Source organism: Dasypus novemcinctus, chromosome 8 (assembly GCF_030445035.2).
Source record: "Dasypus novemcinctus isolate mDasNov1 chromosome 8, mDasNov1.1.hap2, whole genome shotgun sequence".
NCBI classification, from domain to species: domain Eukaryota; kingdom Metazoa; phylum Chordata; class Mammalia; order Cingulata; family Dasypodidae; genus Dasypus; species Dasypus novemcinctus.
Window position 1 is genome coordinate 78,815,774 of NC_080680.1, and position 22,959 is coordinate 78,838,732.

The 22,959-nt window shown below is 44.3% G+C and overlaps 1 protein-coding gene across 2 annotated transcripts; it reads left to right on the forward strand.

Annotated features, from left to right (window-relative positions):
- The first annotated feature begins 59 nt into the window (after positions 1–59).
- NUDT2 (nudix hydrolase 2) lies at positions 60–13,588 on the forward strand. Of its 2 annotated transcripts, XM_071216823.1 has the most exons (4): positions 143–161; positions 917–1,061; positions 10,254–10,394; positions 12,972–13,588. In XM_071216823.1, exons 3-4 carry the CDS (start codon positions 10,268–10,270, stop codon positions 13,286–13,288), a joined length of 444 nt encoding a protein of 147 aa, XP_071072924.1. In that variant the 5' UTR covers positions 143–161; positions 917–1,061; positions 10,254–10,267; the 3' UTR covers positions 13,289–13,588. The 2 variants fall into 2 exon arrangements, with proteins under 2 accessions (XP_004471951.2, XP_071072924.1); XM_004471894.5 differs by lacking the exon at positions 917–1,061 and having other exon boundaries at positions 60–161.
- The last annotated feature ends 9,371 nt before the right edge of the window (positions 13,589–22,959 follow it).

Genomic DNA, 22,959 nt, shown 5'->3' on the forward strand with positions numbered 1-22,959 from the left:
TCTCGCGACATTCAGGGAGAACGGTGCCTTTGGGGCGGGTCTAGGATCCTCTGCCAATTCTATTGGTTGCCCAAGGCTCAACCGAGTTTTCCTGATTGACCGATATTCTTCCAGTCTCTGTTCCTGGCCCGCCTCTTGACTCCCTGCTTCCGCTTGTTCGGGTGAGTTGTCCTGGAGGGGGCTGCCTGGGCCTTAGTTCTCCGAGGAGAAATTGAGGCTCGGAGGATGAGAGGCTGCAAGTGACTAATGTCCTGTCGCTGCAGGGTCAAAAGTGGACGCGCCCTCCTGCAGGCTGAGCAACGCGACATGGGCCTGCCAGGGCCCAGCCGATCGCACGGTCTCACTTTCCTCATCTGCACGGGCAGTAGGGAGGGTTGTGTGGTCCAGTGAGCCCTGCTCGCCCCCATACAAGTGGTGACGGGGTAGGTCGTTGGTATCTCAGAGTCAAGCAAGCCCAGGTGTAGGGCTCTGCGGCCCGGGCACCATCCCTTCCCCTCCCTGGGCCTCAGTTTAGTTTTGTTGTTACTTTTTAAACCCCGCCTGCTTTCCAAGAGATGTTATGTATTCTAACAGGTTTATATAATTAAATGGATAATTGTGTGGCAATTACAGCAGATTAAAAAAAATAGTCACACAACATTTCCTATGACCTCACTTGGTTTTTCTTTGTTCTGGCCTGATTTGGGCCCTGTGCATTTGTTTTATCTTTCATAGACAAGAAGAAAGGATGAGACAGTATAAAATAAACTGAATGCAAACTTGCAAGTCGAAACCCGTAGTAAAAATTGAGGTTAAGAGAACCGGGTTGGGGTCAGCCAGAATGCCTTTGAACCAGTCCTCCACCACTACTAGTTGTGGAACCTTGGGCAAGTCACTTAAGTGCTCCGAGCTATAGTTTCCTTTTTTTTTTTTTAAGAGGTACCGCAATCGAGCCACGACCTCATACATGAGAAGCAGGCACCCCACCACTTGAACTATATCCGCTCCTCTATCGGTTCCTTTTAAAGAATGGCAATAATGCCTCAGAGGGTTGTTGTGGAAAATTAAGTGAAATAATGGAGGTAAGACACTTGGAACAATGCCTGGCATGTAATAAGTCCTCAAAAACTTGTAGCTGTTATCCTCATAATAGGTACAAGCAAATACACTAACCAAGGATCCCATATACTTACTATAATTGAGCACTAAAAGTTAACAGTTAAGGTAAAAATGGAACAGTGAGTTACCTAATTCTCACTAACTAATAAGAAACAAACCAAATTTCTCTGTAAGGAGGGAATTTTTTTTCCCTAATAACTATATTAAAGGGAATGTATCTTGTGGGGCCTTATATATAAGTGATATCATGGCTTAATGACCAGTGTGATTACCAGAACTTTTGCAGAAAATATCAAAAGCCATCTCGATTAAACAGTCAAAGCTAAGAGCATGCCATTAAAACATAACATCAAGAAGCTTTCTGATGATCTTATACAGGATGAAGGGTGACATATTCAGCCCCTGATATGTCAGACCCTATATACATAATTTTATTTTTTTAAAAGATTTATTTATTTATTTATTTCTCTCCCCTCCCCCCCCTGCCGGCCTGCCCCGGCTGTCTGTTTTCTGTGTCTATTTGCTGCATCTTCTTCTTTGTCCACTTCTGTTGGTGTCAGGGGCACGGGAATCTGTGTTTCTTTTTTGTTGTTGTTGCGTCACATTGTTGTGTCAGCTCTCCATGTGTGCGGCACCATTCTTGGGCAGGCTACACTTTCTTTCGTGCTGAGCGGCTCTCTTTATGGGGTGCCCTCCTTGTGTGTGGGCTCCCCTACGCGGGGGACACTCCTGCATGGCACAGCACTCCTTGCGCGCATCAGCACTGCGCATGGGCCAGCTCCACACGGGTCAAGGAGGCCCGGGGTTTGAAGCGCGGACCTCCCATGTGGTAGACGGATGCCCTAACTACTGGGCCAAGTCCGCTTCCCATATAGATACATAATTTTAAACTCAACAACAACCGTGAAAGTAGGTGTTATCCTCATTTTACAAATGAGGTAAATGAGGGTCAGAGACATTAAATATGTTGCTCTAAGTAAAACAGTTGTTAAATCGGGGAGCTAGGTATTTTTTGTGTTGTGCCATGCAGTTTCTGCCTGAAAGAAGATAATGCTTGGAATACCAGCTGAACAGGCACAGGCAGATTGGATTGGTTGACTTCCCAAATGGAGGGATCCCACACTTCCAAAGGAGCTAGACTGCCAGAGTACCTATGGTGGGATCAAAATCTTTTTCTAATAGGAAATTTCCACCTTGGGAAATGAAGAGATGTAATGAGATGATCACTGAACTCTAGACATCTGTCTACTTAACCTGTGTGCAGTCTGTAACATTTCTGCTTGTCCCAAGCAGAAATCATTATTCAACCCCCTCCTTCACCTACTCTTGCATCCAGTAACCTAAACCAAATACCTGAGAGTTAATATCCACTTTCTTCCTTGAACAAGGAAACCTCAAATATTGTCAATTTTATCTTTGAAATATCTCTTAAATTCATCCCCCTCCTTTCTTTTCTCACTGCTCTGCCTTAATTTAGCTCCACATCATTTGTCATCAATTCTAGACTGTTGCAACAGGCTCTTAACTGTAACTGGTCTCCCTACTGCCAATCTTTCCTTCTAATTTGTTTTCTCCCTTGCCAGAATGTCTTTGTAAAATGTCAATCTGACCACATTACAGCCCTGCCTAAAACGAGTCAAAGACTCCTCCTTGCCTACAGAATATAAACTAAGCTGTTTAGCAATGGAATGTCTTCTTATGCTTGAGGGTCTTTGTCCACATGCCTCCCTTTGCCTGGAATGCCCCTTGCCTCCACCTTTATTCTACCTGTTTAAATCGAAGCCACCCTTCAATTCCTAATCGCTTTGATCTAAAGACGTAAAGATAACCATACCCTCTTCTTTGCTACTTTTCCATTTTCCATATGATACACATATCCCTGTGATACGTGTCTCATATAAACACACTGTAACTTGTTTGCATAAATGCCTTCTACTCCCCAATGGGCTGTGAACCCCTAGAAAGTAGAGACAGTGTATTTACCTTCATATCTACCCTTCAGTCCCATCACACTGCGTGCATGGGACGCTCTCAACTGTTAGGGAATGAACAAATCCCTTCACGCTCTAATATTAGAATTCCCTGTGTTTGCTCTCCAGAATTGTACAGCAGGTGGCACTAATAGGCTGCTTAAATGATCCCCCGTCACTAGAAAAGATTTTCATCCCAACCTTGTCTGACTTTGGCCACATACTAGAAGCCAATATTCATATCATTATAATTGAAATCTCCTGTTTCCTCTCTCAGCCAAAATAGCAAAGATAGCTGATGACTCAATACCTTGGTCTCTGAGAAGAAAGTCCCAGGTATCTAGGAAAGGCACAGTTGAGGGAACACTTTCCTTGTCTCAGTTTATTCAAGGTAGTTGGGGGCTTTTTTTCTTTTTCTTTTCTGTTGTCTTGTTCTACTTTTGTTACTATTGTTATTAATGTTGTTTCAAGAGAGAATTTTATTGCTGAGTGGGTGGTCTCATCTGTCCACTCCTCTAAAGCGAGAATTAGGGAAAGACCATTATGCTGTGGGAAGTGAGGGAAAGCTGAATAGTCATATAGAGCTCTACTGAAGAGACAGACTTGGACTTGGCCTTCCTCCTCACTGTGGAGTGGTCTGGGCAGGCTCCCTGGACCCTAAGTTAGGTTCTGTTTGTATGTCTAAGGGTAATAATCAAGGCTGTTCCCAACACCTGTGCTTGGGAATTCCCACGCCACTTGGGGGTGGCTTTGAAGATCGGATTTTGGGTTCCTACTTCCCAGAAAAGAGCAGAGAGGCATAGAAACTCTTATCAGATAGGCAAAGTTTAAGAGCCATAGAGGGAAGTGGACTTGGCCCAATGGATAGGGTATCCGCCTACCACATAGGAGGTCCGCGATTCAAACCCCGGGCCTCCTTGACCCCTGTGGAACTGGCCCATGCACAGCGCTGATGTGCGCAAGGAGTGCCCTGCCACACAGGGGTGCCCCCCACGGAAGGAGTGCGCCCCGTAAGGAGAGCTGCCCAGCCCGAAAGAAAGTGCAGCCTGCCCAAGAATGGCGCTGCACACACGGAGAGCTGACACAACAGGATGACACAACAACAAAAAGAAAGAAACACAGATTCCTGGTGCCGCTGATAAGGAGAAAAGCAGTCATGGAGGAACACGCAGCGAATGGACACAGAGAGCAGACAACTGGGGGGGAAGGGGAGAGAAATTAAATTTTAAAAAAATAAATCTTTAAAAAAAAAGAGCCATAGGTTACAGTTTACCCTTCCAGGGGTTCAGGAATCAGGATCTTCATCCACTGGCTCCCCTCTCCCCACACCACAAACAAACCTGTCCTGTGATAAGGACGTTAAAAACAAACAAAAATACCTGCAGGGAAGCGGCTGTGGCTCAAGCAATTGAGTTCCCTACCATATGGAGGACACGGGTTCATTCCCTGGGACCTCCTGGTAAAAAAAAAAAAAGCGTCCCAGACCTGCGCTGCGTGGAGGCGGTCCGTGGCTAAGCGACGCACCAAAAAGACGACAACACAACCAGATATAAAAAACAAAAACAACCTCTGTTTGCATACAGATCAAATAATGGAAATTTTAGAACTGGAAGTAATTTTGGAAATCGTTTATGTGTTCTTTCGGGTCCATTTGTGCTCTAAGCCCTAGTCCTTCATGATGAGCAGAGTTGTGTAAGGGGAACTCCTACTTTGGAGTGAGACATCCTTGGATTGAAATCCCAGCTCAGCTATTTACAGACCACCTATGCTTCTGGGTGACTGTTTTAACCTTTTTGAATCTCAGTTTCCTCTTCCTAAACTGGAGCTAATAAAGCTTATCTTGAAGGGTCATCGTGAGCAGTAGAGATGGTACATGTAAAGAACCTGGCACAATGTAGACATTCAATAATTGATAACGTGGGGGCATGGAACACTGTTCCTGCTAAAGTGATTTTAAACTATTGGGAATAAGCTTGGGGGAAGGATTTGGAGAGCTCTTTCTGTATCTAAGGGTATCTTTATGTGGATTTTGGGGGTTTGGCTTTCCTTTCAATAGCACTCTCATTAATTTGATGAAAATATTGAAGCACAGTACGTCAGTGTAGTCATTTATCTGTGAATTCTCTTTTGGCACCTAGGTCCTGAACCTCTTAGGCTGAGGGAATTGTATATAGAAAGAAAGCCAAGAGCACGTTTCCTTGGCTTCTGGAACCTTCTGATGACATTGAGGGTTTTTTTTGTTCAGGGTTTTTCTAACCATCTCAGGCACTTTGCCACTTTTCTGAAGTGCGAATTGCCTGCTGTCAGCCTGGAGTTCTCACCTCGGCAATCCTGGCTGCAGGCATATTTGCATATTGGATGCTGTGTTCTTTAACCCCCTGAGGTTTGAATCCACTTGGAATCCTTGTGTGAAAGCTGGCAAATTTCAAACCCCTGAACATTTTCAGCTGGAGGTCTCCAGAAAAACAAAATCCCCAACAATAGCTCCATTGACTTTTATGTGAATGGCACTCCTCAGGAAAACACTGGGCTTTTTCCCAGGGCCCCAGAACATACCCTGAACATTTGTTTGGGTAGGAGGTGGGGAGAGAGTTCTGTTGAATCAATGAACATCTGTTGAGACCTGCTGTGCTGGGCCCCAAGAGAACAGAGCTAGAGTCTGCCTCTTCCCTGACAGAGGTGCAGAGCTTTTCTGTTCTAGATATACGTGCTTGTGGTGGCTTTGTATGGTGTGGATTTAGTTAAGTGGGAACTAGTTTGCCCAGGATTCCCTTTCTGTATGGTTCTGGGTTAGGGCTGATACAAGGGAATTTTGAGCAAGATTTGGAAAGCTGAAATGCAGTGGTAGCCAGTTTTTACATGATGAAGGACTGAGCAGCGCGCTGGCACAGATCATGCTGGCTCACCTTGTTGACAAAGGATAGCACCCAGGACTGCAGCTCCCCAGCTCCTACCTAATATCCTCTTTCAGCTCCTTAGTCCTGGGCCATTTAGCTCTGTGCCCAAAGGCTCCAGCTTCTCCTGCAAGTGACCCATGTCATTGAGCTTGGAGGCAGGGAGAGGAAGTCACAGGTTTCCGTTTGTCTTCATGAGTTCTGTTTCTTCTTATGGGTTCCGGTTTGTTCTCACATGTTCCCCTTTATCCCTGCACTCTTCCACTTCACAACCAGCCCTTCTTTCCAAGGGCCGGCCTGGCAGACCTGTGGAGACTTCAGACCCAAAACCAGATGAAAAGACTTCTCCCCCAGTTTTCATAATTACATAGGGTCTTGTCCCTATAATAAGTCCTTAATTTTCCTTTTCTCATAGTGTTCTGCTTCTTTAATCAAACACTATGACAGAGGTTTGTTCAAACCATGTAAGGACCCAGAAGATGAGTGAATGGAGGCTAGGAAAGCTTCATATAGAGTTACTTCTGAAAAGAAGAGTAGAGGATTGCCAAATGTAGTGGGGGCCTGAGAGTAAGGGTGTAGGAGATGGTCTAGATAGAAAATGGCTGGTCCAAGCTATGCAACTGAAAGAGCAATTAGGAGTTCTAACTTTTTAGAATTGCTCTCTCCCTGAGTTCAAAGCAGAGGTAGAAAGTGAGCATCTGGTCCTGGCTCTTCAGGTCCCATTGATATGAACAGTTGGCTGGTCTTTTTCTTAGAAGTGGTCACCCCTGTACATTGGCATCCACTGAGATACATTTTTGCTAGAGTGCTCCTTTGTCACTACACTAAGCCCCATACGAAAGTATTGGCCTGCTCCCCTCTACCCAGTGGCTCCAAGAGGTCACTCCAGGTCTGTCTTTCTTGCCCTGCAACCCATGCAGGCACCTTTGCTCTCCCATGCTGTGGTAGTGGTGGTAGCGGTGTTGGGCCTTCCTGGGCTAGCTATGACACTGTGCCCCCTTGTCTTGGATCTGACAAGCTTGTTTAGAGGGGGACTCCACCCAAGGCAGGAGCAAGGTGTCTGACATCTCTCTACAACTTTCTAAGCATTTTTAAAGGGAGGGGGCATGGGATCAGGTACCTCTTTCTGCCTGAACCATGTATTAATTTGAAATTTTGTTCACCATTTCTGTAGTGAGTGCTTCCATCTGGCTTTCAGAATTGGGAAAGTTCTCGGCAAAAATAGGGAATACCGGGAAATAGAATACAGTGTTTAATAAAAGCTTGCTATACTTGACATATGCTTTTTTTAAAAAAACTCATACAGGATCATATTATACATACTGTTCTGAACCGTGCTTTTTTCACTTAATGTGTCTGAAAATCATTTCTTACAAACAGTACATTTGGCTCTATGTCATTTTTTTAAATGGCTTCAGAATATTCCATCATACAGATGATCTGTACTTTAACCATTCCCCTATTAATGGATATTTGTTTCTGCCTTTTTTTCTTTTTGCTATTGCAAGCAAGATTGTAGTAACCATTCTTATGTATACATCTTAAACATATATTTCTGTGTCTGAGAAGACCTAGAAGTGGAATTGCTAGAGCTAAGAGAATATGCATTTTACCTTTTGATAATAATTACCAAATTGCCCTCCTAAGAGGATATACTCATTTACTCTTCCACCAGCAGTGCATGAAAGCACAGGGCATTTTGAAAACCCTCTTTGAGATCATTTCCAAACATTGAACACTCTTGTTATGAGGCTCAGCCATTGGAAAGCTTGCAGTATTGGGTGTGTTTGGTTTTTTTGATGAGGAACAGCTCCTTCCCTAGAGTGACATTACCATCTGTTGGCAGTCCTGAGAATTGCCCTGGAATGGCAAATCAGTTTAAGGCTAATTTTATGCCTCTGACAGAAGCAAGTTCACCATGATTGAGTACCAACATGGAGAGCAGCAGCTCTAATTCCAGCAGCCCTCTCTCTATCAGTTCTGCTCTCCCTGAACACTATCTCCTTCCTTGATCCTGGAATTCTGAGAGGACAAGGCCCTGCCGACTCTGGTCTTGTCCAGCCTGGGCCACTCTCCCAAGCCTTTGCTGCATTTGAGACATCTGGCTCCTTTCAGGTCTGCCATCCCACCTCAGGACCTTTGCCCATGCAGTTCCCTCTGCCTAAACATGCTTTCTCCTCTCCTTCCCTTTGCCACCTTACCTCTTTTTTTTTTTCTTTCCCTTTAACACCTTACCTCTTATTCATCCTTTGCTTCTCTCTGCTCAAACATCCTTTCTTTTGGCAGACTTTCCTTGATTCCCTCAGACAGGTCACGTTACCTGTCATGCTCTTCCTTTGTAGAACATACGTTATTAGCAGTTTGGGTTGGTTTTGGTTATGGTTTTGGGTTTTTTTTTTTTCCTTCATTATTATTTGATTAAAGTCTGCCTCTCCCACTAGGATATAAGTTAAACAAAGGCAAGGGACTAGCACAGTATGTTGAACATAGTAGATGTTCAATAAATATTTGCTGAAGCAACAAATGACATGTTTTTCTTTAGCAGGGCCTTATATAAAATACCTTGAATATTTTTTGTTACCTTGATTATATGTCCCCTTCAGGTGACAACTTTTTTTTTTAAATAGTTGAATAAATATCTTATAAGGTCTCCTAGAAAAAGTGGTTACATTTCATTTTATAAGGAGTTGTGTTTTTTTCCTTCTTTATTTTCTCTTAAATGTTACATTTAAAAAATATGAGGGAAGCAGACTTGGCCCAGTGGATAGGGCATCTGCCTACCACATGGGAGGTCCACAGTTCAAACCCTGGGCCTCCTTGACCCGTGTGGAGCTGGCCCATGCACAGTGCTGATGCACGCAAGGAGTGCCCTGCCGTGCAAGGGTGTCCCCCACGTAGGGGAGCCCCATGCGCAAGGAGTGCTTCCAGTAAGAGGAGCCGCCCAGCGTGAAAGAAAGTGCAGCCTGCCCAAGAATGGCGCTGCACACGTGAAGAGCTGACAGCAAGATGACGCAACAAAAAGAAACACAGATTCCCAGTGCCACTGATAAGGATAGAAGCGATCACAGAAGAACACTGCAGCGAATGGACACAGAGAGCAGACAACTGGTGGGGGTGGGGAAGGGGAGAGAAATAAATAAAAAATAAATCTTAAAAAATATATATTTATATATGAGGTCCCCATATATCCCTCACCCTCCTAACCCCATTCCTCCCTCATCAACAACCTCTTCCATCATTGTGGCACATTCACTGGACCTTCTTCAGGTGACAACTTTTTTTCACTTGTGTAGTTACCCTTAATTTTCTCCCTTTTGTCTTTTTTTGTTGTTGTTGTTGACTTTGTTCTGAAATGGAAAAATCTTTATTGTATTACTGATTATAGAATTAATAAATGTTCTTTGTAAAATTCCAAACAATACAGAAATACATGGAGTAGAACATGAAAGTCTCCCTATAATCTCATCCTCCAGAAATCACTGTTAATGATGCATATCCTTCCAGACATTTTTCTATGCATGTAGAAATTTATTGAGTGCTTATTTTGTGCCAGTTGCTTTTCTAAGCACTTTAAAAAAATTAAACCATGTAATCCTTGCAGAAAGCCCATGAGGTAACACAGTTAATAAGTAGCAGAACCAAAGCGTGAACCCAAGCTCCAGATTCACACTTTTGAATACTGTGTGGGGTGGGAAAGAGACTTCCTACTGTCTGCTCTTTTGTACTTTGAATTTTGATCCATGTGACTATATAACATATTCAAAAGCATGGATAATTTTTTTTTGTTCTTTAATTCAGCAACAAAAAAGTTTTCAGTATACCAAACTAGTCTCCCTAGGGTGATCCCTTTGTGCTATTGGAAACCACATTGTTAGGGTCTCTTTGTTCCAAGAGCTCGGGCTGGAGACTAGGGGAAATGGGTTTGTGGGTTTGATGACAATACTTATACCCCATGTCTTCAATTCCTGGCATCCCCCCTGTTTCAGTGGATTTGCTTCTGAGAACCTCCAATCTCTTAACAAATACACCCTTTGTGAGATCTGGAGGAGACCCAGAGGAAATGGGATGGAGACCACACTGACTGAGGGTAGAGGCCAGGGTCTTCAGTTACATACAAAGGACATCTCTCATTCCTGGTTTCCCCCATTGGGTCTTGGCATGCTATCGGTTTTTGTGGATGATGAAGTCTCTGGTAGTCAGCCTGTGCTAAACTTAGCACTAGAGTACTGCCCCCCATTATGGACCTTACTGTTTTATGTAACTTTCCAATGTCCACATTTTCTTTGTTTAGTTCTTAGGTAGACCATGGCTCTGAGAGCATGTGGCTTGATCATCTTCCGAAGATGCCTCATTCCCAGTTTAGACAACAGTGCGGTTGAGTTTCTGCTGCTGCAGGCATCAGATGGCATTCATCACTGGACTCCTCCCAAAGGTGTGTGGCCAGAGGGACTGGATATTGGGAAAATACCAATCGTTGCTCGGAAATCCACCCTGCCAGGCTCCCCACAAGATTTGCTTCCCTGTGACTATGCTGTGAGGGAATGGAGGCTGAGGGTGGGGAGAAGCCCTTGATCCTTTCTAGATAAAAGGTCGCTATGCCAGGCCAGAGCTGGAAATAGAACCTGTGATTGAGTCCCAGGGCAGAAGCAGAAGTAGAAGCAGCACCTGGTTATTTTGAGAGTAACATTCACAGAGCATTAGCCTCTATAGTAAATGGCTGGGTAAGAGAAAAGGAACTGGACTGGGAATCAAACCTCTTGGGGCCAATTCCTGACTGTGCTGTATTCCCACCTGTCTGGGCTTTGAGGTTTTCATCTGTCAAACAAAGGGTTGAACTACAAAATCTTAAATTCTCTTTCACCTCTTACCATCTGTGACTACATTTGATTAGGTTTCTTTTGACGCCCAGTTCAGTGTCATTGCTAGGTTTTTCTATTGAACTTTTTGCTAAACACACAGAGTATGAGTTCTGTCTGCGGTATTTCTAAGTATAGTTATGTCTTGAGTTGTGAGCACAGAGAAGATGGGTTCCCTGATCATGAATTCATCTGTGAACTGTGGCAGGAGTGAAGGAGTGAGGAGATGGGAGGGTCCTGTTCAGACCAGGAAGCTGTGAAGATTATGGAGACCTTGATATTACAGCTGAACCAGCCACCCACGCCTTGGGGCCATCACTCAGCACCCAGGTTGGAGTCCACCAAGCCTCATTCTGGCAGAACTACTGGCCAAGGTCTGTTTGTAAGCTGGTCAAGATCTGTTTGTGGCTGATCCCACCTCTAAAAGTGAGAAAGCTGTGATCAAACTGTCTTGGAAGTGAAGCCAGGCTTTGTAAAGAGAAATGATTAAAAGCCATCTTTGGCTGAGGCCGTTAGGATGGTCCCAGTGGGCAGTGACAGGCTGTGGCTCTGGCCCCTGCTGGGATGAGGAGCCAGGGTGAACAGCCCCCAGACAGAAGAGACCAGGGAGTTTAAAAGGGAGTAGGATGAGGAAGGGCTGAACAAAAATCCAGGATTGGAGAAAAACAAGGAAATGGAAACAAGACATAAACACCTTTTTGCACATTTGCAGTGCACTGGGGAGAAACAAGGTGAGAAAAGGAAACAGCAGTGTCACAAATACTATGAATAGGAATAGTCACACTTGTCTCCTGATCAGTAAGTCACGCTACATGGTACCTCTCACTGAAAGATGTCAGCTGCTGGGAGAGGTGTGCTCAGAGACTCCCACCCTCATCTAAGGGGACATAGGGTATCCTCTATCATCACCAGCATCCCTACCACCTTCCTCCCCTATGCACTGCCTCCCTGTCTTTGTGTACATTGCTATACAAGGTACCGTACAGAGAAAATTCCCCAGAAGCTGTGAGCCACAAGCTGGAATGGGTTTTTAAGTGCTAAGTTTGTGCATGTTTTCAGTGGGAGCTGTGCAGCAGCAGCTGACTCAAGGCACTGCTATGAGGATCTCTGGAAGGGGGAGGGCTGGGGTTTAGCCCTGTCTCTGAACCAAGAAGGGAACAGCTAAAAGTTTCTGCTCCCCATGAGCTCCTGAACTAGGAGTTCCCCCAGAAACTTCCTGAGACCACGTGTAGGCAGAAGCTGCAGATGAGCTGCAGTGCACCCCTTCCTGAGGAAACGACATGTGCAGGGGGTCATGGCCTGACCTGTCCATACCCCTCACAGTCTTTTTGGCCCCTCTGGGTAAGCTGAGAATGTGCGGGGTGGGCCTAGAGGCAAAGCTGAGGGCTGCTCCTAGTCTGCAGAGCTTCAAGTTCTCCTACAACAGTTTCTTGGCAGCTCTCTGCATGGGTTCGGGTCTTGCCAACATATTTTCTTAGAACTGGCTCTCAGCTTGTCCGTAGTTCCCATCAGGACTTTCCCTATGAAACTACTCTGCCCTTGCTTAGTTAGAAAGATGAAAACAATTGGGGAGAAGCCCTTGACAGCTTCTTGGAAACAGTGTATGGTGCAGCAGTACAGAGTTTTGAGCCTGTCTGTCGATTTGGGACTTCTGGGTCCAATTGTAGCGGGTGTTAAGTTCTCACTGTGGATTATAGATGAAGTATTCCCTCTTCAGCTAGCTCCCACCTGCCAAGAAAGGACTGCCTCTCCTTGGGAAAATGTCTTTAAAGTCCCCAAGGGAAAAGTGGTCCCTGAGGACATGGAATGAGGAGAGCAGCAAAGGATAAGAAAGCAAAGTCTCAGGGAATACATCTCTCTTGCCATCAAAGAGCAGTACTCTAAACTAGACTTGCCAAACACTGTTCGACTATCTGCAGAGAAAATGGGGTAAGGAAGAGGGATTGCCCAGACCTTGCAGAGCCAGGCATTACCTGAGCTGCACCCACTTCCCAGGCATTTTAGAATGTTGCAAATCTCCAGGCTTCCTTTAACCTAGAAACACCTAGAAAAGTCACTGAAAACCCCATCTCAAAATCATCAGACCTGGGAAATACAGCACTGGGGACTGTTGAAGAATTTCTTCCTCTCTTTTCCTCTTCTTCCCTAACCAGGCCATGTGGAACCAGGAGAGAATGACTTGGAAGCAGCCCTGAGGGAAACTCGGGAGGAAGCGGGCATAGAAGCAGGCCAACTGACCATCCTTGAGGGGTTCAGAAGGGAACTCAATTATGTGGCCAGGGAGAAGCCAAAAACAGTCATCTACTGGCTGGCAGAGGCGAAAGACTACGATGTGGAGATCCGCCTCTCCCACGAGCACCAAGCCTACCGTTGGCTGAGGCTGGATGAGGCCTGCCAGTTGGCTCAGTTCAAGGACATGAAGGAAGCACTCCAAGAAGGACACCGGTTTCTCTGTTCCACAGCCTCCTGAGCTGACAGGAGCAGAGCCATTTAGTTTGCCCTGGTTTGGCCTTAGGAGAACCTTGAGGGCTTTCTAAGATGAGCCCAATCTCCAGCATAGGGGAAAGTTGTGCTGGTCTTTGGTTCATCACAACAAAGAATAGACAGGTTAGTGAAATCAGCTGTGGACTTTCAGATGAGAACAAATAAAAATCTCAGCTGGTTGGAAAGGAAGGCAAAGGAAGAGCTTAAATTTTGAAGAAAGGCCGGGTCCAATAAATCATCCTTGTACATTACAAATAAACATCAAGCAGCTTATCTGTCCTTCTAATCTGTTGTTTGTTTATTTCTTAGAAAGCTAAAGTGAATCCAAACTCTGAACTTAACCAGAGGGAATCCTGTGTCCATATACCCCAGGGAAGCTACAGGCTCGGGAGTCAGAATGGGAAAGACCCAGCACTACCGTCAGGGCTCTTCCTGCCCCTGGAGCCCCAGGCACTCTCACCCCACCCTCACCAGTGTCCCTGAGACTGTGTGACCTGTAGGCAGACAAGATTTCCAAGCAAGTGGGACTAAAGGGCAGGACTCAGGTCTCCTTTACTCACTAATGCATCTCCCTGGTGCCACACACATGCAGAGCATGTAGGTGTCCAACAAAATTACTTTAAATAATTTATTAGAGACTGAATGGCTCAGGTCACAGAGGGATGAAGAAGGACAGGCAATCCTAGACCACACTCTCAGCCCAGTCCTCCCTGCAATGAGTGATGGGCCTTGTCAGCATGACTGAGGTCCCTGGGAAGGAGGCAGGTCCAGGTCTTGGGGACATTGCCTGGGCCACCCAGCAGTGATGTTGCCTCACCTGCAGCTGCCTTCCCCACCTTCAGCAAACCCTCACCTTTGGTGTGTGTTCCTTCCCACTTATTCCCTCTTTCCACAACTTTACTGTAAGTTCCACAGGCGCAAGAGTGCTGTCTCAGCCCTCTTTTCCCCAGCTACTAGGGCTCAGGGAATGCAGGGGCAGGTGTTAGATCCTATGGCCCTTCCAGAAGCTGTTAGCAGCTGGGTTCATCTGGATTTCATTAAAGAGTTGTTACAGAATGAAGTGCAGAAGATTGGATGGGAAGGGGCATTGGCAAAGGTTAACCAGGATTACTAGAGTCAGGCAAAGCCACCCCCAGAAGAAGGAGAGAGAATTCACCCAGGTCTTAAGCAGGCTTCCAGATGTTTTCAGTCACTGGTTCTCTGTGCAGACAGGGCAAAAGTACTAGTGAACGGGATCTTGGAGCACAGCCAGGGACCTGAATGGTTTTGTTCCTTGCCCTTCTGAGTAGCACTTTCCGAAGGAGGCCTGCTGCAGGAAGTTTTGGAGCTTAATGTTCTCTTTCCAGGCCAACAGGGACCACATCCTACTGATTTAATAAATGCCTGCTGGGCAGTGGTGCCAAACCACAGACTAACTGCCTCCTAACAAGAGTTGGCTGGCGCTGTGCTCTCAGAAGGAGAGAGTGGAATCTCAAGACGCTAAAATCTCATATGTCAAAGTTGGAAGAGACCTGGAAAATGATCTGATTTTGCTGTTCATTTTTATGCCTGGGGGAACTAAGGCTTAAAAAGGTAGTTTCCTAAATGTGGGCAGTTTGAAGGTGAGATGCCATGGGAAGACTCTGCTTCAGAATATCTTACATAGTTTTGGAGTCATTCCTGGGCCTCATAGAGTGTTCCATTAAAACAGAGTTACTTTGATGAAGGGGATCCCCTTAGGTTATATTCAGCTGCTCATTTTGCAGGAAGAAGGGGGGGTGGGTGCAGCCGGAGCATGTCATGGGAAGCAGATAAGGGTGGGAGAGAGCAGGAGAGAGTGGGACTAAGATTGGGATATGGGAGGTGGGCAGGTCTTGCCATCATCACCGCTTTGCTTCTGGCTGGCTGGGTTTGTTCAACCTAAACTCAACCTGCAAAGTCCACCTCCTTCATCCCCACCACACCCTTCCAACTGGCAAAACAGCACTCTGCTGATGATTGCGCTTTGGGTCGGGCCAGGCCTCAGAGAGACCTCAGCAGGTTTTCTTCCAGAGAATGGGTCCTGTCAGTTGTGATCTGAAGTAGGAGGAGAGCTCTGCCCCAGCGCCTCTGAGGGAGCCCTGGCTTGGGATCCTAGACAGTGCCAGCACTTGTGGCTTTCAGAGTCCCAGAATTCTGTAGTTCGACCCTTCCCAGGTACTGTGTATAGAGATCCAGTGGGTAATGTGACTGGGGCAAGCAAAGGGATTGCTCATGTGGTCATCCTTCTACTCCTCAGTGATCTCCCCAGGGGAGAAACTTAGGGAATAGGGAACTGAGATAGGCTCTGCAGGGCAGAGAATGGTGCCTCTCACTTCTTCCTGCAGAAGAAAGTGGAGGAAAACGAACTTAGTAGACATTGGCCTGGGGAAGGGGTCTAGACAGGGCCAGGATTTGAAGAGGAACTGTCTCTAGCTTGAGATGCCTTTGTTTAAATGTTTTTCTTGTCACTTCTATGCCTCCCAGAGTCCTGACTCCTTCAAAGGGCCTTCCCAGGATACTCAGAGAGAAAATTCTGGTTTCTCTTCCCCCTATGGCTACTTCCCCTCCCTCAAGACTCATCAGGCACTTCTGTATCCCATATTATTGTTTTTCCCTTAGCTCAGGGACCCCATCCAGCCTTCTCTTCAAAATAACCAGTGCCCTTGTCCCTCTGACTCCAGGCCTTTTCCTCCTTTTCTCATGTGTACTGTGTCCCATACATACTCTAAAAAACCATCTTCTCAGACATCAGAGCAAGAGCAGAAGCCCAGGGGAGGTAGTGTGGTGCATTGTCTGGACGTTATGCCTGGCTCCATTTCTACCTTGATATGTGATCTTGGGCAGGCGCTGACCTCTTTTTGCCTCAGTTTCCTTGTTAAAACCATGGATTTGGATCAGATGATCTCTATGGTCCCTTCTAGATGTGACAGACTGTAGGGTTAGATTCCAATTGTGTTCAAATGTCCTGTTATTCCAAGATACTCTAGTTTTTTAAATTCTAAGTTCAAAATGCAATGTGTGAAGTTATTCATTGTGTGGATTATAATAGATGATTAAAAATAGTTTGAAAATAAAATAAAATAGGGAAGCAGACTTGGCCCAATGGATGGAGCATCCCCCTACCACATGTGAGGTCCACGGTTCAAACCCCGGGCCTCCTTGACCGGTATGGAGCTGGCCCATGCGCAGTGCTGATGCACACAAGGAGTGCCATGCCACGCAGGGGTGTCCCCCCGCGTAGGGAAGCCCCACGCACAAGGAGTGCACCCTGTAAGGAGAGCCGTCCAGTGCAAAAGAAAGTGCAGCCTGCCCAAGAATGGTGCCGCACACACAGAAAGCTGACACAACAAAACATAGATTCCTGGTGCCGCTGATAAGGATAGAAGTGATCACAGAAGAACACACAGCAAATGGACACAGAGAGCAGACAACTGGGTGGGGGGGGAAGAGGAGAGAAATAAATAAAAAATAATAATAAATAAATAAAATAAAATTTAAAAAATAGCTTGAATGTCCATTAATAAGGGGACTGATTAATAAACTTTGGTACACACATGATATGGAATATTATGCAACTGTAAGAAAAAATAGGATGATCTTTACGCACCTTTTGTACCTATTAAAAATTTAAATTTAAATAAAAACGAAAGCAAAATGCCATATGAGGGGTTTTCTGGAAGCCAGTGGAATCAACGAATCTGACCCTGAGAGTGGTGGCCAGGCAGGGCAGGATAGAGAATGGAAATAAGCAGCCATGTTGATCCTTGATGTACCTTTGCTTCCTTGAGCAGATGTTGAGGGTGACTATGATGCCTCCCAAGACAAAGTCCTGAGGGCCAACGACATCATGGCTGACTCTGAAATTCGGTGCCAATATAGGAAGAGAATGAAGTGGCATCCCCTTCCCTAAGCCTCACTCCCAGTGGAGCTAGTACTCCTGGTTGGAAGTGGGAAGAGAATAAATATCACCCCTCCAAAATGTCTCCTTCACATTTATTCTATAACCTCTATCCCAGAAGCAGCGGTACCAAGCAACACTTATTCCAGCAGATGGATGGGGACTTGTCTTACCCTTGTTTGTTGAATGCCTTTTCAAATGTCGTAGCTTCTCTGCTGGGAGCAGAGAGTCACAAACCGGAGAATTACTGTGAAGCTCTGTTTAAAAGTTAGGTATAAGAACTGGGGTAATTTTAATATGCACTGGATTTTAGATAGTAAGGAATGATTCATTTTCTTGGGCAAGATAAATAGTTACATAGAAAAATACGCTTTGCTTAGGAGATGAATATTGACGTATCTAGGATAAAGTGTCACAGTACAGTTTACTTTTCAGTGGTTCAGGAAAAAACCACCACATAAATAGATAAAGCAAATTTAGCAAAACTTTGACAACTGTTGGCTCAATATTTCATAAGAATTTAAAACTTTTGTGTCTCAAAGGACTTTATCATGAAAGTAAAATGACAATTTACACAATAGGACAAAATATTTGAATACCACATATCCAATAAAGGTCTAATATCCAGAATATATAAAGAAATCCTTCAACTTAACAATGAAAAGACAAAAACCCGATTAAAAAATGGGCAAGAGAATTGAATAGACATCTCTCCAAAGGAGACATACAAATGGTCAGAAAGCACAAGAAAAAACGCTCATCGTTATTAGCCATCAGGCACTCATTAGACTGGCTGCTTTTTTTTTTTTTAAATATTTATTTATTATTATTTTTAATTACATTAAAAAATATATATGAGGTCCCATTCAACCCAACCGCCCCCGCCCCCCACTCCCCCCACAGCAACACTCTCTCCCATCATCGTGATACATCCATTGCACCTGGTAAGTTCATCTCTGAGCATCACTGCACCCCATAGTCAATGGTCCACATCATAGCCCAGACTCTCTCACGTTCCATCCAGTGGGCCCTGGGGGGATCTACAGTGTCCCGTAATTGTCCGTGAAGCACTATCCAGGACAACTCCACGTCCCGAAAACGCCTCCACATCTCATCTCTTCCTCCCGTTCCCCACACCCAGCAGCCCCCATGGCTACCGTTCCCACACCCATTCCACATTTTCTCTGTGGACATTGGATTGGTTGTGTCCATTGCACACCTATGTCAAGTGAGGGCTTAGATTGCACATGGGTACTGGATGCACTCTTCCCGCTTCTAGTTGTAGACACTCTAGGCTCCATGTTGTGGTGGTTGACCTTCTTCAACTCCATGTTAGCTGAGTGGAGTAAGTCCAATAAGTCAAAGTGTAGGAGCTGAAGTCTGTTGAGGCTCTGGGCCTGGGTGTCATATTATCAGTCCAGAGATTCAAATCCCCTACATATGTCTTAAACCCAGCACCAACTACAATTCCAATAAAGTAGCATGCAAGTCTTGTGAAAAGAGATCCCCTCTGAGTCCATTTCCATCACGCAGAAACACCAGCTCCAAAGAAGGGCCATCTGTCATGGCAGTGAACCCCTTCTGCCATGACCATAGAACCCGTGGGTCTCTTTATCCCTCAAAAGAACCAATACCTGGGGTTGTATCTACCTTATCTGTCTCTTAGACTCTGTTCAGTTGTACATAGGGGTATTCCTTCTGACAACCTCCAGACTCTTTTTTAGAGACTCACAGCCTTATAATCTCATTTCTCCTTTCCATTTCCCCCTTACATTAGGTCAAACCGCTTCCCGAAGTCATGTTATTATATGTAGACAGGTATATTCTGCTGTTCCGCATTGAATCTTTAATTCAAGGTCATTTTCTAGTTGCTTCTTCAGCTGGTATGTGGTAGTGATCCCTCGGTGCCAGGGAGGCTCATCCCCGGGTGTCGTGTCCCACGCTGGGGGGAATGCATCACATCTACACGCTGAGTTTGGCTGTGAGAGTGGCCACATTTGAGTAACATGAAGGCTGTCAGGAGGAAACCCCCAGGCACAATGCTACTCTAGGCCTTGTTCTTATTGCAGGTGCATAGGCTCAAAAGTGTAGCCATTAGTATCAAGAGCCCACTGTTGGGCCCTCCTTCCTTCCTGGTTCTTGCCGTTGCACCTGGAGGATTGCCGCTGCTCTCCCAGGGCCCACAACAGTGACCCCCCGGCCAGGAGCCCAGTACCCCCCCAGCTGTTGTTTTTAATTGTTTCCACTATGAGTATATATAGACATTACCATATACCCTGGGCATATGCCCTGTATAACTCCCTGTCAACCATATATATCCTGTCAATAACATCCCATATCAGTATTCCTCCGCTGCCATTGTTGAACCACTCTGTGATCCAAAACTTCCCGTAAAGTGAATCCCAACATAATGTCAGCTTCAGAAGAGTCTTAGATCACCAAAATTCATATATACAATATACAGTATTTCCCCAGATCCACCATAAAACCTTTTCCCTTCCACAGCAATAATCTTTTAACTTATTCATATCATATTTCCTGAAACTGATGTACAGATTCCGAAACTATAGTTTTCAAACAAGGTAACATTTGTGCTTACTATGTGGTCCATACTTTAGGTTGTACAGTTTTCTAAATTTTTTAGTTATCCTATGTTTTGTCTTATGGTTTTCATTATTAGTCTGTCGTCCTCTATATGTTTTTGGTGTAATATTAGCTGTTTTATATTCATCCTCATGTACTCTCACATAACTCCTCTTTTGCCCCTTATTTACCTTTGTTCCATCCATTGCACGTCCATTTTCCCCTCCCCTTAGGGCCCACAACGCCTGCCAATCTAATGCCCTGGGAGCCGTCCTTTCTCACGAGAGATACAGTTCTCTCTATTCGACGGCGTTAGTCTTCCCCAGGATATGGGTCCACCCCACCCAATGGTAGAACCCACCTTGGCAAAATGAGCCTTCAGCTATTCCCTCCGGAGTCCGTCCCGCATCAGACCATACCCCCTGAGCGTCCTAACCAGGTAACCCTCCTACTTATACTTTGATACGTTTTACTCAACATTTAGTTCTCAATGAACTTCTGGCACTCTCCCATGTTTGTATGTTGCCCCTCCCTCCCACCTGGCTGCTTTTTAAAAAATGAAAAATAGCAAGTGTTGGAGAGGATGCAGAGGAATAGGAAAACTCATTCATTGTCAATGGCAATGTAAAATGTTGCAGCTTCTATGGAAGACAGATTTGGCGCTTCCTTAGAAAGCTAAGTATGCAGGCGGCGGACTTGGCCCAGTGGTTAGGGTGTCGGTCTACCACATGGGCGGTTCAAACCCCGGGCCTCCTTGACCCATGTAGAACTGGCCCACGTGCAGTGCTGATGCGCACAAGGAGTGCCCTGCCCCGCAGAGGTGTCCCCCACGTAGGGGAGCCCCATGCGAAAGGAGTGCACCCTGTAAGGAGAGCCGCCCAGCGCAAAAGAAAAGTGCAGCCTGTCCAGGAATGGTGCCGCACACACGGAGAGCTGACACAAGATGATGCAGCAAAAGGAAACACAGATTCCTGTGCCACTGACAACAACAGAAGCGGACAAAGAAGACGCAGCAAATAGACACAGAGAACAGACAACCTGGGTGTGTGTGGGGGGAGATAAATAAATAAATAAAATCTTAAAAAAAAAAAAAAAGAAAGCTAAGTATACAATTACCATATGACCCAGCAATCCTACTACTAGGTATGTACCCAACAGACCTGAAAGCAGGAACTCGAACAGACTTTGCACACCAATGTTCATAGCAGCATTATTCACAATTGCCAAAAGATGGAAGCAACCCAAGCGTCCATCAACCTATGAATGGATACATAATATGTGGTAAATACATGTACTGGAATATTACTCAGCCATAAAAAGGAATGAAGTCCTGATAAATGTGACAACATGGATAAATCTTGAAGACATCATGCTGAGTGAATAAACCAGACACAAAGAGACAAATATTGTATGATCTCACTGATTTGAAACAATTAAATAAGCAAACTCATGGAGTCAGAATCTAGAATATAGATTACCAGGGGATGGGGTTTGGGGATAGTGAATAGGAAATTAAGGCATAACTATTTGGAACAACGGAAATGTTTTGGTAATGGATGATAGTGATGGTAGCACAACATTGTGAACAATGCTAACAATGTATACCTGAATGTGATAAAGAGAGGAAATGTTAGATTGTATATATGGTAACAGAATAAGAATTTTTTTTTTAATCCATGAACTGCACTACACAATCTGTGAACCCGAAGTTAAACCATGGACTATAGTTAAGAATATAATTATAAAAATGTGCTGTCATCAATTGTAACCAATATTCCAACCAATGCAAAGTGTTAATAATAGAATGGTACATGGGAATCCTGTATTTATGCATGATTAATCTATAAGCCCACAACCTCTCTAATAAAGAAAAAAAAAAGATGTCATAAGAAAATTTGGGAAAAAGTGAGTATGGGTATGATCTGAACCAGACATAAAACTCTGTGTAGAACTGAGAGCTGTTAAAATGCACAATTTAGATTCACTAGGTTTGGGGTGGTACCCAAGATTGGCATTTCTAAAAAGCTCCCAGGTGATACGGATGTTACTGGTTCATGGGCCACACTTGAGTGCAAGGATATAGCAAACATACATTTATAGCTTGCTGAAATTTACCATCTAGTGGGGAAAACACAAGTAAAAATGTTATTATTATAGTTTGTACAATTCCTACCCACTGATTATTCAATATGGTTGTAATAAATTTTGATTTTGATTTTTTCTGCGGCTCAACATTGTTTTCAATATTTGAAAAACATAATGAAAAACATAAAATGACCCTATAGAAAGAGATACAAATAACAAATCTGTTACAATCAGTATCATTTTAAAAAAAGAATCAAGAAAATCAGTCATGAGAAAACAAAAATCGAACATTACAAGTTTCCTTACTGAAATAAATTAAAATATTTAATTAAATAAAAAGGAAATTAGTTTTCATTACCCCCATCCAATTAGTTATTTGACTAATACTTCTTGGATGAAGTCAGAATTAACCAGCAATACTTGCCCAATTTATGTCTCCTATTTTAAACATTTGACTGATTTAGAAGATAAGGGTTTCCTATTCATTCAATAAATATTTATTGAGCATTAAAAATGTGTTAGATTGCCTAACTGGTACAGAGTTTCTTTGTGGGGTGCTGGAAAAGTTTTGGTAATGGATTGAGATGAAGGCAGCACAGCATTGTAAATGTAATTAACATCACTGAATTGTATACTTGAGAGTGGTTAAAATGGGAAATTTTAGGATATACATGTTACAGAATAAAAATTTTAAAAGAACAACCATAGAACTGTACAAAAGGGTGAACCTTAATGTAAATATGGACTACAGTTAATATTTTTCATTAATTATAACGAAGGTACCACACTAATGCAAAATGTTAATAATAAGGAAAACAGTGTGGCAGGGTGTAGCAGTTTGATATTATTTATGAATTCCAAAAACAGATATTGAATTATGTTTGTAAACTGGTCTGTTCCTCTGGGCATATTGGATTCAGAGGTTTCACTTTTACTTGATTAAATAATGATTAGGGCTTTGATTGGGCCACGTCAGTAGGACATTGAGAGGGTGGCAACTCACAGAGAAGGGAGGTTGGAGTTTTGATATTGGATTTTTGAACGCTGGAACCCCAGGAAGTAAATACACAGGAGAAGAACACAGAAGAATA

Bases quoted from the DNA above. Each gene is read 5' to 3' on its own strand.
- NUDT2 (XM_004471894.5), top strand. From the start codon at position 10,268: ATGGCTCTGAGAGCATGTGGCTTGATCATCTTCCGAAGATGCCTCATT. The intron at 10,395-12,971 runs GTGTGTGGCCAG...TTCCCTAACCAG, and splicing joins TCACTGGACTCCTCCCAAAG to GCCATGTGGAACCAGGAGAG.